The 16885-nt window shown below is 48.7% G+C and overlaps 1 protein-coding gene across 1 annotated transcript; it reads left to right on the forward strand.

The window, feature by feature from the left end:
* The first annotated feature begins 7620 nt into the window (after nucleotides 1-7620).
* Nucleotides 7621-15608, forward strand: LOC116993557 (interferon-induced very large GTPase 1-like). The gene has a single exon (XM_033054309.1). It carries the CDS (start codon nucleotides 7886-7888, stop codon nucleotides 15212-15214), a length of 7329 nt encoding a protein of 2442 aa, XP_032910200.1. The 5' UTR covers nucleotides 7621-7885; the 3' UTR covers nucleotides 15215-15608.
* The last annotated feature ends 1277 nt before the right edge of the window (nucleotides 15609-16885 follow it).

The following is a 16885-nucleotide window of genomic DNA, read 5'->3' on the forward strand; positions in this document are numbered from 1 at the left end:
TGAGTTTTATTGTTTGACTCAATTCTCTCAGGGGTACTATGCTTCTGAAAGACTTGTTTTTCTAGGCTCAGGATGGTGTTCTGGGGAGTGGTGTGAGGCATTGGGTAGATTTTCAACTGTTTGGTGGTGGCTTCCACCATGGTCAGCACGTAGCGCTTGCCTTGGCGGGTCTGAGGCAGTGTGATGTAGTCAATCTGCCAGGCCTCCCCGTACTTATATTTGGACCAACACCCACCATACCAGAGGGGCTTCACCTGCTTGGTTTGCTTGATGGCAGCACACGTATCACAGTCATAGATAACTTGAGAAATACTGTCCATGGTTAGATCCACCCCTTGGTCTCATGCTCACTTATACGGGTGTTTTTGCCCAGATGACCTGAGGCATCGTGGGCCCATCCAGCCAGGAACAACTCTCCTTTTTGTTGCTAATTTAAGTCTATGTTTGACACCTTTATTTTTGAGGTTTGGTTTACTTGCTTATTGTGTCGGTGCTTCTCATTAGCTTGACTTTTTGGGACATGGGCATTCACATGACGAACTTTCACAGGTAGCTTCTTTACCTGGGTGGCAATGGTTTTTTACTCATCAGCAGCACAGATTGGTTTTCTTCTACATCCCAGTTTGCCTTTTTTAACTTTTTCAGCTAACTTTACAGAGCATTGGCTACTATCCACGAGTCAGTATAAAGGTAGAGCTTTGGCTACTTCTCTTTCTCAGCAATGTTTAAGGTCAGCTTTGAGTTCAACAAGTTGACTTGATCTACTTTCTTTTTCAGTAGCTGGGGCAACCTGTCGTGTGGGGCTTTATATAGCTGCTTTCTACTTTCGCTTCATCCCCATGATGCAGCAGAAACTGTTGGTGAAAAGAGCGTAGTGTGTTTTATTTGCCGGCAGTTGGTTGTATGGTTGGGCTTCTTCAGCCTGGGTCATTTGTTCCTGCTCCACTTTGTCAGCAAGACCAAAATTTTCACTATTTGGCTAGTTCATAATTATCTCCAAAATTTCAGGGCAATTTGGGTTTTCAATGCAGGCACATTGCATGATGAGGGCAATCCATTTGCTCTATGTGGCATCAGTGGCGTGGTGGGTTGAGGGAACTTTTCCTTTGAACATCCACCACAGCACTGGTAGTCGGAGTGCCAGGAGGAGTTGTGCTTCCATGCAAATCACTTCTGAAGCAGCTTGGACTTCCTCATAGGCAGCCAAGATCTCCTTCTCTGTTGGAGTGTGGTTGGCTTTGGAGTTCTGTAACTTCAGCTCCAGAATTTTAGAGGTTGCCTTCGAGTCTCTCGAGGCACCTTCTGCCAAAGGCTCCAGGACAAGCCATGGTTCCCGGCTGCAGTGTAAAGCACATTCTTCACCTCTGGTCCTGTCCTGACTGGGCCAAGGGCTACCACATGAGCGATCTCCTGCTTGATCTGGGCGAAGGCTTGCTACTGCTCAGCACCCCAGTGGAAATCGTTCTTCTTACGGGTGACCAGGTAGAGAGGGCTCACAATCTGACTGTACTCGGGAATGTGCATTCTCCAAAAGCCTATGGCACCTAGGAAAGCTTGTGTTTCCTTCTTGCTGGTTGGTGGGGCATCGCGGTGATCTTATTGATGACCTCAGTGGGGATCTGGCACCGTCCATCTTGCCATTTTACTCCAAGGAAATGGATCTCTCGGGCAGGTCCTTTGACTTCGGTCTTTTTAAGGGCAAAGCTGGCTCTCAGAAGAATCTGGATGATCTTCTCTCCTTTCTCAAATACCTCCACTGCCGTGTTCCCTCACACAATGATGTCATCGATGTATTGCAGGTGCTCTGCAGCCTCACCCTTTTCCAGTGCAGCCTGGATCAGTCCATGACAGATGGTGGGGCTGTGTTTCCACCCCTGGGGCAGACGATTCCAGGTGTACTGCACACCCCTCCAGGTGAAAGCAAACTGAGGCCTGCACTCTGCTGCCAGAGGAATGGAGAAAAAGGCGTTGGCAATGTCAATGGTGGCATACCACCTTGCTGCCTTGGACTCCAGCTCATACTGCAGCTCCAGCATGTCCGGCACGGCAGCGCTCAGCGGTGGAGTCACTTCGTTCAGTGCACGATAGTCCACAGTCAATCTCCATTCTCCATCAGACGTGGGCACAGGCCAGATGGCGCTGTTGAAGGGTGAGTGGGTTTTGCTGACCACCCCTTGGCTCTCCAGCTCACGGATCATCTTGTGGATGGGGATCACGGCATCTTGATTCGTCTAGTACTGCTGGTGGTGTACTGTTGAGGTGGCAATTGGCACTTGTTGCTCTTCCACCTTCAGGAGTCCCACTGCAGATGGGTTTTCTGACAGTCCACGCAAGGTGTTCAACTGCTTAAAGCCTTCTATTGGTACAGTAGCTATTCCAAAAGCCCTCCTGTATCCCTTTGGGTCTTTGTAATACCCGCTCCGGAGGAAGTCTATGCCTAGAATAGATGGAGTTTTTGACCTAGTTATAACAGGATGTTTCTGCCACTCTTTCTCAGTCAGGCTCACTTCAGCTTCCAGGAAAGTCAATTCCTGCGATTTTCCTGTCACTCCAACAATGGAAACAGGTTCTTCCCCCACATGTCCTGATGGTATCAGGGTACACTGTGAGCCAGTATTAACTAATGCCCTATGGTTTTTTGGCTCTGATGTGCCAAGTTATTGGATCTACACCATTTAATAGACCCTGTTATCCCATGCCTCTCCCTGGCTAGAGGCAGGGCCCCTCTAGCCCTGGTTATTATTTCCTTCCTGGGCATACATAGTAGAGGTTCCTTCAAGTGGGTCTGACAGATTATCCTGCCTTCTGTAATACCCTGCACCTTGGTCGTGGGAGGTTGAGGCTACCTTCACTTTAGTAGAACTTTCTTGGTTAATAATTCCCTCTCTGAGTTGACGCACCCATGCTGCCAGGACAGAAGTGGATTTTCCATTTCATTTTTTTTTTTTTTGATGTCTTCCTCATGTCATGCAAAAAGAACTACAGGTCAGCTCGTGCGGTGTACCCTCTCTCCCTAGCTGGGGAGCGTTGGGCTAAAACTTTGGGGTCTGTGACTTGCACTGGTGCTGCATTGATCTTTTTCACCTCTTCCCTTATCTTTGTCATCTCTTCCTTAAACTCTTCTTGGAGTTGCTTAACTGTAGCAGAGACATGAGCCTGCACTGGGCCATTGATCATACCCTTGAAACTCCTGAGCTTGTTAGCAACAGAGCCCACTGTTTTCCGGTTGTTATTGGCATTAATCGTTGCAATGAAGGTAGTGTATTGAGATGGCTCCAGGTTTGCCAGATTCTACAACATTTGCCCTGAGCCCCTAACCTTGTCAGGGTCATTGTCATGCTGTCTGTCCCTCCCAAAGAGTACCTCCAATACTGCCACTTCCCTCAGCTGTTGGATCTCTTTTTCAAGGGTCGTTTAGCGCATTCTATGGTGGTCCTTCTGCATTCTTTCTTTGTTGACAAACCTCTCTCTTACACTCATTAAAAGCTGCTCCCGGAGGGAAAGTGGGCCTGTCTCTTTTACGAATACCTGATCTACACGTGAGTCCTGGGTCAAAGGTTCCAAATTCTTTGCTTCAGTACCATCCAGTTGCACACCTGTACTCATAAGGTGCCAGACTCGAAGTCACCAAGTTGTTAAAGCCTCATGGCCCCGTCGTACAATGTCTTTTTGCAGATTACGGAGACTTTCATATGACAGGGACTCGGTGATGATCTCAACCTCTGGTTCCCCAGCTGGTTTTAAGGGCCTTTATTGTCTAGGTGCTTTGTTTTTGTTTTAGACTTTCTAGTTTCCACAGGGGCAATTATTGCTGACTGTGAGTGTCCCTGTGGTTTTGTTGGAACCTGGACAGATGCACCATTTGTTGGATTCACTGCAGCATCATTGGATTCTTTCTTTTTTGGGCAGGGGGAGGGTTTCTCACCAGCTGGGGAAAGGTACTCCTTCAGTATCTGGCTCATCTCACACATCTCTTTTACTAGAACCCACACCAACTCCAGGTGGTTCTTTTTTGAAGGGGGCTGTGGGGCAAGGTCAGGCTCTGGGGCAGCATCCCTAGTTTCTGGGGCAGGGTCAGGCTCTGTGGCAGCATGCCTATTTCCTTGGGTAGGTATTAGATTGGTTATCCATGCCAATATCCCCTTATCCCTGAATGTTAAATAGAACAAGCCTATCAGTAACACCAGCTACTGTATGATATCATTAACATTTAGAGGAGATTTGAACCCTTCAAAAACTGGTGGGGTAGACCTAAAAATCTGGGTAAAGGGTTGGGAGAAAATTTTCCTTGGTGTCATTCCCTCACAGTAGGTACCATTATTAAAGTAACCCCAAAAACATACAGTTAGTGTGTGATAGCCCTGAATCCATGTACCCACCTTCCAAAAGAAGTTAAAAATCCATGAATTACTCACCTTATTAACTTATAAAGCAAACTGGACAACAGTCACAGTAGCCTTTGTTATATGGCCCATGTTTAGATAAGGGCCTGCAAATGGGAGAAATACAGCCACAACCACGTGCCAAACAAACCAGGGTAAGCTAGACCACATATTGCCACCCAATGAGGTTTCTGTATCAGCACACAAAAAAAATTAGTTACTCAAGAACTGTTATTCTTTTTATCTCTTGATGCCTTCGTGCCCCATGTTGGGTGCCAAAATCTAACTTCATTTGGAGGACAGGTGTCTGCTAAGAAAGGCAAAAGCCTCTTTTTGAAATGGAGAATGTAAACTCTTTCCTTCCAAATTAGTATAATTTTGAAAATAAGGGGCTCTTACGCAAAGATACGGGAATTTGGAATAAAAGTTCTTTACTAAGAAAATTCAAATAGAAATACTGTACGACAAAGAACAAACCCTAAACACAGACAAAGTCAGAATACAACCTGACACACTATAAAGAACAAACTTCAAACACTGACACAGTCAGAATACAACCTGACAGCTTGTTAGTCAGGATGTTGGTAGCAGTTTCATTAAATGGTGACTACAGTTTTTTTGCAGTGACAGATGTGGTTCAGTTGAAGCAGTGGTCTTGCAGAAAGGTGTAGTTTCTCTCTGAAGGTCTAGTGATGATGTGGAGAAATTCGGTTTTCCTTTGAAAATCTAGTGGAAAAAGGGTACTTTGGTATCTCAAAATTTCAGGTTTTTTCTTGGTAGGAAAGGCTTGGCTTTTTTTCCTGGCTGGAGCATTTCTCAGTGGGATGAAGTACTTTAATTAGTCATACAGGGGGACTTAGTGGGCTATTAGCAGAAGATAATTTTCTGGAGGAAGGATGGGTTGTAAAAAAGATAAAGAACAATGCCCCACCTGGTTTGAATGGATGGCCCATTAGTAGAATACCTTCCACGGAGATGAGGATCACTGCCTGACTTGGTTTCAACAGATGGTGATAGAACAGATACTTTTGGTCACATCTTGTGTTACAACCCAAGACAAATGCCCTTCTGCTTTTCCTGTTCTGCTGTCCCCAGGGGAGGAGAAGGGTTGGCCTCCAGTGCTGCCTGCAATGAATCTGCCGTGCTCATGGGTTGCCTTCTCCTGACTGGCTGCTCTTCTCCTTTAGGATTTTGGGCCTTTCCTTCCTGCTGCTCTTCCTCCTGAGCTCTCCAGTGGTTCCCATCTTCTTCTCCACAGCCTGCCGTGTGCCCCAGGCCTGCCCCTGCTGCTGTGCTGTGTCCCCTGAGCTGGGACCCTGGGCTGCCGGTGTCTGCTGGAAGCCAAGGCTGGGAGAACGGGATCATCTGCTGTGAGGTGGGTGAGGGCAATCAGAGCACACAGCCCTTGCTCAGATTGCCCAAATCTGCAGGGATTCCTGAGGGAAAGCTGCCCCTGAAGGCCCTGGAAGGGTTCAGGAGCCCTCATATCTCTAGGTGAGTCCAAGCCCCTGGGATCAATAGCTGTGCTGGTGAGAGTGTTGTGGCCTTGTGGGACAGAGGCTGAATGCTCAGAAGGATTACAGTAAATTCACGAATACAAGCCGCACTGAGTATAAGCCGCATCTCTGGGTGTTGGTAAATATTTCGTTTTTTGTCCATAAATAACCCGCACCTGAGTATAAGCCGCTCTTTCGTTCGCAGCGAGGACCCGCGTGCAACAAAGTTGCCAAATAGTAACAGAACGGTGGCAGGGCGGGGGGTTTACTGGCTCGGCTCGGGCTGTGCAGGCTCGGCCCGCTAGGGGCTGCCGACGGGGCCAGGTAGCCCAGCCCGGCGCTGCCGCTCGGCGGGGCCACTGGGGGCCAGCCCCCGCTGCCACCGGGCTCAATCACCACGGCCCGGCGCTGCCCTGTGGTGGCAGGCAGGGACGGAGCCCCCCGCCGCCTCCCAGAGCCGCGGCAGGGGCAGCCCGGGTCCCCCCCTCTCCTCCCCGGGCCGCAGCAGTGGCGGCGCGGGGCCCCCCCGTCTCTCCCCCGGGCTGTGGTAGGGAGCTCTCCCTCCTCTCTCCCCACCCCCCGTGCTGCCTGTAGGCAGCCAGGCTCCACCCGCGGTGCAACAGAGTAGCGATTTGTAACAATCGCAAAATGCCGACTTTGCAGCTGCTCGGGTCGGCACTCTGGCTGGCACTTCTGAGGTTGTAAATGTCAGAAAATTATTCACATATTAGCCGCTCCTGAGTATTAGCCGCATTTCCGGTTTAGGAAAAAATCTTAGTCAAATTGGTGCAGCTTGTATTCGTGAAATTACTGTATTTGAAAGAAATAAATCTGTCCAGTATGCAAGCGAACTGAAACTGGGACAATTGTCAGAGTGGGGTGACAGTGGGAAAAAACCCATTTGTTTCTAGGCAGGTGCCCAGTTGAAGGTTTACAGGCACTTTCCGTCCTGTCACCAGAGATTTTAAGCTCAATGGGTCTGTGCTGGCTGTGAATGAGACAGCCACCAATGGGCACTTAGCTGAGGAGATCCTCTGTGCTAATGAACAGCAGATGACCGAGGGCACCTCTCAGAATTGACGGCGAAAGTCTCCAGTCTCTCCTGAAGGACCACCAGGATGCCCCAGGCACAGCTGTGGGCAGGGACAAGGTGGATTTTCCCCCTGAGTGTGCCAGGAAGCAGCTCCTGGGAAGAGGCGTGAGTGGGGTGAGGGAGGGGCTGTGCTGGCAGCTGGAGTAGGAGCACAGGTCAGAGCCCGTGTGGCCGTGCTGGGCAGGAGGGAGTGTGTCTGGGGAGTGTGGGGTGCCATGGGGGGGGAGTGGAGTGTGTGAGCACTGCCTCCGGGTGCTGGGAGCAGCAGGCTGGGCCAGGCAGAGAGCAGGGCAGCCGTGGGGCTGGGCAGAGGGTGCAGGATGCAGGCAGGGCTGTTGGGTGGGCAGAGGGGTTGTGCCAGTGATCCAGGGAGCCAGGAATGCCCCTGGGTGTGTGCACTTGTGGACTGAGCAGTTCAGCTGGGAGGATGTGGGTGATGGGGAAGGAAGCACCTTGTCCAGGTCAGGTTGTGAGACTGAGTCTGTGTGTGTCTGTGTGCATGTCTGTGCGAGTCTCTGTGTGTCCTTGTGACTGTGTGTCTCTCTGTTTGGCTACCTTGTGTGTATTTCTCTGTGAGTTCTCTGTGTGTCAGTGTGTGTCTGTGTGTCTCTCTGTGTGTGTTTCAGTGTCGCTGTGTCTGCCTGTGTGCGTCTGTTTGTCTGTGTTTGTGTTTCTGTGTCACTGTGCTGACACTGGGACACACGCACTGAGCTTCAGGGTTGATCCTGCAAACAGGAAAGCAGCAGGCACAGCCAGGCTGCTGGGAAGGACATCCTGGCTCTTGTGACATTCCAGGCCAAGCTCCAGCAGCCGGGTGGGAGCAGCCCCGGGCCGCAGCTGCTGCAGAGCCTCTGCCAGGAGGCCGGGGCCTCTGACAACACCTCAGGGAAAGTCTCTTTGCTTCCTCCACAGCCATGGCCTCAGAGGAGCACACTCAAGAAGGGGATGCAAAGGCACAGCTCTTAGTAGAGGCATTTCAGAAGGAAGGACTGGATGCTGGATTCTGGCTGAATAAAGTATCACAGACCCTGGGAATCAATTGCAGAGAAGCCCTGCAATATCTGGAATATGAAGACTACCTCAAGCTGGAGTGTGAGGTACGGCACCCCTGGGAGAAAAAGGCACTCCAGAAACTCCTGAAAATAACAGATGAAAAAACAGCCTCTAAAGAGCTGCAGAAGGAGCACGTGGAGAAGACAAAGCAAAGGCAAGAAGTGGCCAAACAAGCCCTGAAAGATCTGACAGAAATGCTCAACAGCCGCAGCCACAGCCAGGATGCACTGAGGGAGAAAGCAGAGACTCTGTGGCGAGCCATGGAGATTCCCAAAGAGTTCTGGCCATCACCAAAGGAACCCTTGGCAGATATGCTGGAGAGCATCCATAAGCAGCTGGAGCAGCAGCAGGAGATGTCAGCAGGCAGGAGGGAGAACATCCCTGACACTGAGGTGCTGAGGCGGGCGTCGGGAGGACTGGCCCTGCAGGGCATCTACAGAACCAACAGACCTGGAGATGTGCTGGCAACGCGAGAGCAGCTCCTCAGGGTTCCTGAGAGATTCCAACTCGCTGGTCCAGAGCAAGGATCAATTCTTGAGAGGAGGGAGTTCTCATCCTCTGCAGCAGAATCCACTTTCACCAAGTCCATGGAGCAGCTGGGGTTCAGCCTGAGTGTTTCTGCCAAATCTGCATTCTGGGGGATTAATCTGGGAGAAAGTGTAGATCACAGCAGCTCCTCGCAGTCACAGGACACTCACCAGTCCCACTCTGAGCAGAGCTACTTCTGCACCACCAAGTTCCAGTACATCCCCCTGGCCTCCTGCTACTTCCAAAGGCATCAGCTTCGCCTCTCAGATGCGGCTCTGAGGGAGCTGCAACACATGGAACAGATTTGGGCGGCCTGTGGGAAAGAGGAAAACTCCACCTTGGTGAAGATGTGTGAGAGCTTCTTCAGCAGGTTTGGGTCCCATGTAAACCAGGGTCCCCTCCACTTTGGGGGAATATTCTGGTGGAAGGCATCCACAGAAGGATTCCGAGCCAAGCATCAGGAAGCGGTGAAGCGACAAACATCTGCAGCACTGAACAGCTTTGTCAGGAAGAGCTATGGTGACTTCCTGGAAAGTGCTGCAGAGGCCCTGGATGTTTCCATATCCAGCTCAAAGGCTTCTGTCCTAGGAAGTGCTGGAGAGAGTTCCCATTCAGCCATTCAGCTCTACATGACCAACACAGGGGGCCCAGCAGACACAGCTTCTCTTCCTCAGTGGAAAACGGGGCTCGTGTCTGATAACACAACGTGGTGCGTTATCAACCGTGGCTTTGAGCTGATCCCAGTGTGGGACGTCATCCTGTGCAATCACTGTGGGGATTTTGAGTCTGTTGCTCAGATGAGCAGAGCCCTCAGAGATGCCTACAGAGCACTGACGAATGAGAGCATTGGCACCATTTTTGGAGAGGAACTGGGCAGTGCAGTGCAAGAGGCCAGAGATTTCATGGAGACTGTGAAGGCCTGGGAGGTGACAGTGGATGAAAGGAAGCTGCTCATGCTGATGGAGCTCAAAGATGATCTGAAGTCAAAAACCAGGAACCACAGTGTGTGGATCAACGTGTGCCTGTCCCACAAAGCCCTGCAGGACTTCCTGGTGAACACCGTGCGGAGCTGCCAGGAGTCACCTCCAGAAAACACCACCTCTATCAAGTTAATTTTGAGAAGCCTCCTGGATCCTCATATCTACTCTGTCAAGGACTTCCCTGAGGCCTCCTTAATTATGCAATGGATCTTCCAGACTGAGCTGCCACTTCCCAGATCTCCCAAAATCTCTGAGCTTGAAGAACTCATCAAAACTCTGCAGCAAATGAAGGAGCACATTTATGCTGTCACCTACGCACCAGGAAGCTCTGCTTCTGCTGTTCATGAAGTAAAGATAAAAGCCACCCTGACCAGCAGCCTCACCATTTATTCCTTACTCCAGTCTCTCCAGGAACGGGCTGAGAAGGACATGGAACTGTTGGTGCTCTTGATTGTGACCAGCACAGGGTACCAGGTGGAAAGCAGCACTTTCCAGCACCTCCTTGGACACCCAGAAATTCAGTACATGGCCAAGGAAATGGAAGTGGCACATGAGGAGTACGTGAACCTGAAGGAGCAGGATGCCGACAGAGCTGAGGCCTCCCTTCTGCTGAAGGGTCTGACTGTGACACCAGAAAGTCAAAAGCTGTCCCCTGAGCAGAAGAGGGAGTGTTTAGTTTTCATGGAAGATCACATGAAAGGCTTGTGGTCCACACGGATAAAGAATCTCCTCCAAAAACACAGAGCAGTCCCAGACTGGGAGAGGCTGGAACAGGACTTGCATTCCTTGATCAGTGGGTGCTTGGATGACAAATGGGATGAACACAAGATGGAGAACATACTTAGAGACCTGGAAGACACTTTTACAACACCTGAGCCACCCAGTGAGTCCCAATCCAAGTCACACAGCAGCCAATCCAAAGCCAATGAAGCCACTGCAAACCAGGAGTTCCTCCAGTTCCTCAAGCGCCTTGGACTTCAAAATCACTATCCAAGAAAAATGGGGATGGGAGATTTCCATACCATCTTCAAGATATCTCTGCAGGACAGCCAGCCCAGCAAGGACAAGGAACTGCCATTATACTTCTTGCAAAAGCTGTTAACTGTGGATTACCAGGTGAGGTACCTGACTTGCTTAGATGAGAACAACCCAGGCCTTGCACCCACACCACAAACCAGAGAGCAAAAGGGTCAACACTTAGACTCCTTTAAAAACTTCCTTGATAACCTGATGGGAGCAGCCCCTGAACGTACAAGTAGGGACAGCCATGTGCACCCCGTGGACCTGCAGATGGCCATTTTCCACTGTGCTGATGACTTCCTGAGACAGACCCTTGCAACCAAGCTGGCGTTCTGCCAACTGGCGCTGCCTCTGCTGCTACCCATCCCGGGCACTTCAGACATCGAGTTCCCGCTCTACGCTCTCAGCCAAATCCAAAGGAGCTGGAAAGAGGTGGAAAAATCAGGAAAGCAGGCCCAAAAAAAGAGTTACAACAACAAACTCCTCTTCCAGGCACAGACTCCCATCGTGTCCTTCATCCGCATTGGCAGCTCGGCCTCCTCTTCCAAGTCTCAGCTCCTGAACGCTCTGCTGAGCAAACGCAAACACGACACTTTCTTCCACCGCCACTGCAGAGGCAGCACCAGAGAGCGCTTGCTGATGGAAGGGGTGGTGGAGATCGCCTGGTACTGCCCCTGTGGAAGCCCTGATGACACCTTTGAGAGCTGCGTGGCTTTCTGTAACCTGCATGGAGATGCCAGGGATCACGGAGCACAGCTGCAGTTCCTGCAGGACATATCTGCTGTCAACGTGGCTCTTGTGTCAGATTTGGAGCACATGGACAACAGGGGGGAAAAGCTTCTGCAGGAGTTGTGGCAGTCACAACGGCCTTTGGTTTGTCTTCTCACAGAAAAAGAGAACATTGCAGCTGGACAATCCAGCAAAACCATCACAATAGGGATCAAAAACAGAAATGAAGCCGACCTGGTAGACGAGCTGACCAAAATGATCAGGGATTTTCTGGAAAGGTCTCATTCATGCTTCAGCCTGGACGCTTGCGCGGACAAAGCTCGCCAGCACGGATTTGTGGTGGATGCAGATCAACCTGCGTGTGTGACAGGCAAAGCAAAGGCAAAAGAGCTGGTGGACCTTCTGAAGACAGAGAAGCTGTCTGAGATCAAATCCCAGCTGCTGCCACTTCAAGGAAAACTGTGGTACCAATGGTGCAAAAAGGACAAAGAACTCACTCGCCTGCAGGAGAAAGGGAAAAAGAGCATTGAGCATCATCGCAGCCAAATTGAAACTGAGAAGAAAGCAATAAGAAGAAAGCAACTTGAGCAAGCTTTCCCTCTCAACCCAATGATGAAATCATTCATTCGCTTCCTCCAGGTCCAGCCAAGAGATACCAAGAAATATTTCCTACAGTGGATGAAGATCTTTATGGACGAGCTGTCCTGTGGTCGCCTTGAAGAACTGAGGAGAGACTATCACAAATTATGGACTGAAATCCTCTCAGAAAAGAAAAACAAGAAAAAACCCAGGGTGAATGATCCATTGCAGAGTCGCTTGGATGCCATCGCTGATGAAATCAATGATTCATCCATCGGCCCGGAGCACCTTCTGAGGGAAGTAGGACAAATTTATGAAGCTCTGGAATTAATTAACTCCAAGGAAGACTATTTTTCCAAACTGCCAGAAATTGCAGCAGAGCTGATGGTTTCGGGGTATCCTGTGGAGCTGATGGATGGGGACGCTTCTTACCTGCCCCTGCGCTGGGTGGGAGCAATCTTTGACAGCTTAATTGAGAGGCTGGGGGACAAACGAGTGTTTGTGCTCTCCGTGCTCGGCATCCAGAGCACAGGCAAGTCCACCCTGCTGAATGCCATGTTTGGTCTGCAGTTCAACGTCAGCGCGGGGAGATGCACCCGCGGAGCCTTCATGCAGCTCATCCCAGTGGGCCAGGAGCTACAGCAAGACTTGGGCTTTGATTTTGTGCTGGTGGTGGACACAGAGGGACTTCGTGCCATTGAGATCACCAACAAACAGTCCCTGAACCATGACAATGAGCTGGCCACCTTTGTTATTGGTGTTGGCAACTTGACTGTGATCAATATCTTTGGAGAAAATCCATCAGAAATGCAAGATGTTCTCCAGATCGCTGTGCAGGCTTTCCTGAGGATGAAGAAAGTCAATCTTTCCCCAAGCTGCATCTTTGTGCACCAAAATGTGGGAGAAGCAACTGCCAAGGAGCAGAACATGGAAGGACAAAGGTGTTTCCAGGAAAAGCTAGATGAAATGACTGTGTTAGCTGCCCAGCAGGAATTCTGTGACATCTCCTCCTTCAGTGAGGTCATTGGCTTTGATATGAAGACCCACATTCACTACTTTGCTCACCTGTGGGAAGGAAACCCCCCAATGGCACCACCCAACCCCACTTACAGCCACAACGCCCAGCAACTCAAGAGCAAAATCCTCCAGGCTGCCAAGCAGCAGTCACAGCACAGCATTTTGAGGCTCTCGAGCCTCAAAGATCGTATTGGTGACCTCTGGAATGCTTTGCTGAATGAAAACTTTGTTTTCAGCTTCAAGAATTCCCTGGAGATTGCTGCATACAGGAAATTGGAAAGTGCCTTTAGTCAGTGGACCTGGAAGCTGAGGAGCCAATTCTTAGATGTACAGATGAGACTGCATAATAAAATTCAGAATGGGGACATGCAGAATGTCACCAGAAAACAGCTTGAAGGGCTGGTGCAAGAGACAAGTGATGCCATTGAGAAAGAAGTGGAAAAGTATTTCAGGGAAGACAAAGACCATGAGACACTGGTGCAGTGGAAATCAAGCACAGAGCTGAAGCTGAAAGAATTAAAAGAGACTCTTCTTCATGAAACAAAAAAGAAATGTGAGAATCTTATTTATCTACAGAAGGAGCAGAGGAAGCTGCATACAAGGAAGTTGGAATATGAAGCCGAGCTCCTGAGAAGGAGTAGGGAGCTGGCTGTGACTCTGAAAGGGAAAAGCCTCAGTGATAGAGAACTGAAGGACAACTTTACTAGTGTCTGGAACAGTTGGATTGCTGAAGTCTCCCGTGATGCTCGTCCGCCAGAACGGGTGGATATCGATGCAGAAATTGAAGATGTCCTTCTAGAGCACTTTAAGGAGCCAGGTTTCCATGCACGGATACAGTCATTTCCCAAAGACAGCAGATTTTCTTTTGACATGGAGAAGCACATGAAAAAGAAAAAGTTCCTAGGCTTCATGTGGAGCAATTCCAGTGCTGATGTCATCAACTTAAAGCACATCACAGACCACATCATAGCGTGTGTGAAAGCAAACATTGATAAGAAGGAGGAGGAGAAACAGGATTACAGTAGAAATTTTATTCATGAAATACTCAATGAAGTACAGAAAGGTGTTAACTCTGTCCCCAGTGATGCAAAATGTACTTTTAACAAGGAGTACAGAATGGATTTGTCTCTGTATCTGTGCAAAATGGCAGCAGAAAGGTTTAAAGCCATGCACAAAGCATTCCAAAAGGCAAATGACCCAGTTGTGTACCTGAAAAGCAAGAGAGAAGATTTCTTCCAATGCTTCCAGATTTCCTGCCAAGGAGCCACTTCAATCACAACTTTTGCTATTTTCCTTTGTGACAAGATTGAACCAGCACTTCACAAGGCAGTCTTTGAGAGGACGACTAGAGATATTGCTGAGGACATGAAGAGCAAATTCCCAGACTTCAGGGGCAACAGAGCCAATCTGGAAGTTTGCATCCTGAGATACCTGGCAGAACAAGAAAATTTTGAATATTTCAAGCAGTACCTTATGTATCCAAAAGAGTTTTTTCAGAGTTACATTGAGAGACGAGTTAAGAGTCATTGTTTAGATGGGAATAGAAGGATGAAGATGTTTTTAGAGTCTTCCCTTGAATCTCTCTATGGAAACATCCTGTCAGCTGTTTCTTTATCAACCCAAATTGTCAAAGACAGAAAAGACAGAGAAGACAAAATCTCCCTTTGGCTGGATGAATTTTGCAGGCAACTGGCAGAGGTGATCAACTTGCCCAGAAGTGAGCTGAAGGGCATCGAGCACCAGGAGGTCACAGACATTGAGTTCCTGAGCAGTGCCATGGCACAAGCTCTGTATGACCTGAGGAACAGGCTCATGAAAGAATTGGCTCATGCTGACATGAGCTCATTTTCAAGGCAGCCTCATACCATCCTGGTGGAGCATTTTTCAGGGTGCTGGGAGCAGTGTCCCTTCTGCGGGGCTGTCTGCACAAACACCATACAGAAGCATGATGGAGACCATCAGGTGGTCTTCCATCGTCCACAAGCTTTGATGGGATTCACAAGGCTGTGGCAGTTCCTTTTCTTCTGGTTCTTTGATACAGAGGAACTGACCATTGATATTTGTTCCAGCCTTGTTGCAAGTAACCACAGATTCAGAGTTGATAGTGATCACCCAGCAATACCTTACAACACATACCGTGATGCTGGACCTCCATTTTCCACTTGGAGAATTCTTCCTGATTCATCCATGCTGGCATACTGGAAATGGTTTGTGTCTCGTTTCAGGACAGAGCTGGAAACTTTTTGCAATGGGAAATTTCAGGGCCAAGGAGAAATCCCTGAGGCGTGGCACAGAATTACCAAGCAGGAAGCACTGTCTGAGCTGGACAGGCTTTAGGCCACATCCATGGGAAGGAAGAACCACGGTGGCTTTGCAGTTCAGAACTTTGTACCAGGCTCTCCACAAAATGCAGTTACAATCATGATGCTCTCAAGCCCAATGAAGACAATGGTATTCAGTTGTTGCCTAATTTGGTGAAATGAAGTATATTACTGCAGCCATCACTCTGCAATTCCCTCACTTCATGAGAAAGCCAGAACAGTCTTGCCTACTTGCCATAAACATTTCTCTCTGCTTTGTCCTAGAGCCAAACCAAAACCCCTCCTTGGGGTGATCAGCCTCATGGCCAAGCCTGAGCCCAAGGGCCAGGACAAGGTCAGCACTCAAAGCACCCCTTGCTCAGCTGCTGTGAGACAAGAAGGGACTGTTGGAGTGTGAAAACAGAGACCTCTCTGAGTCCCTCAGAGACAGAGAACAGAATTGAACGGAATTGAATTAATATTTTTAAATAAATGTATAGATATTAATTTTTAAATTTAAATTCTTAAAAGAAATAAATTTCTTAAATAAATTTTCTTAATAAAGCCACACAGACATGAAATAGAGGTTTTAAGCTTTTGTTTTAAGTAAGTAGAAATATTAGTAAGTTGCCTTGATATGAAGTAGGAGCATAAATCTTACTCTCTAGTAAATAAAAGTATGCTTTAAGTGCCTTAAAGAACAAAAGCCTTTGAATCTAGTGCAAAAAACAAGCTTCAAAAACAAGCCTCAGAGAGAGCTCAAAAACAAAACCTAATGCTTCAAAAACAAGTTTCAGTGAGAGCTGAAAAACATAGTTTAAGACATAATAGAAACATAATAAGAATATGGTTTATGTTTTTCAGATAAAACAGGATATATACACAAATTATAAATAAACTTTCATATTATAGAATCATAATTCTAATAGGTTTAGAAGAAATGCTTCAAGTTTATGTTTTTAGCTCATTGGGTAATTTGTAAAAAAAATCTGTGCATTAGGGAGAGGCTCACACTCTTGTTCTCTCTGTACCTCCACCACCATCATCATCATTACCACCACATGAAAGAAGAAGAAAAGGAAGAGCAAGAAGAAAGGACAGAAGAAGAATGACCAGAGAGTGTCTGCCTCTCCTCAGGACTCTGTATTAGACTGCAGCTTCTGCCTCTGCTTGAGACTCTGTACCAGGCCACAGCTTCTACCTCTACCCAGGATTCTGTACCAGAGAACTGCTGCTCCTGCCTCTGCCCAGGACTGTGCACCAGAGAGCTGCTTCTGCTTTAATTGGGACTCTGTGCTGAAAGATTTAACACGGTCTTTATAGCTTTAGAGTCTTGTATTTGAGACTGATGTGCTTCTGTAATAAACAACCTTACAGCGACCAACACCTGCTCTGCTCTTTTGAAGATACAAACCCATAACAATCCCAACAAGGGACAGTGCCCAGAGGCAGTTTTCCTGCAGCAAGGAGGTGTCCTGCTCAGAGAAAGGGCTGTGGCACCTGAGGCCAGCTCCATGCTGGCTGCAAGCTGGGCTGCTTGGCTTTTGGCTGTCATCCTTCCCTCCCTCACTGCAGCCTCCTGCATCAACTGAGGCTGTTCTCCCAGCAGGAGCTGCTGTGCCTCAGGGCTCAGGAAAGCAGCTTCACTGTCTGCAGGGACAGCAGAGAGGGCAGGAAGCCCCAAACCACAACACAGCGGAGCTGCCTG

The sequence above is a fragment of the Catharus ustulatus genome, chromosome 3 (genome assembly GCF_009819885.2).
Source record: "Catharus ustulatus isolate bCatUst1 chromosome 3, bCatUst1.pri.v2, whole genome shotgun sequence".
NCBI lineage: Eukaryota > Metazoa > Chordata > Aves > Passeriformes > Turdidae > Catharus > Catharus ustulatus.

What these genes read in the sequence shown, in the direction of transcription:
- LOC116993557 (XM_033054309.1), top strand. Translation starts at nt 7,886, where the DNA reads ATGGCCTCAGAGGAGCACACTCAAGAAGGGGATGCAAAGGCACAGCTC.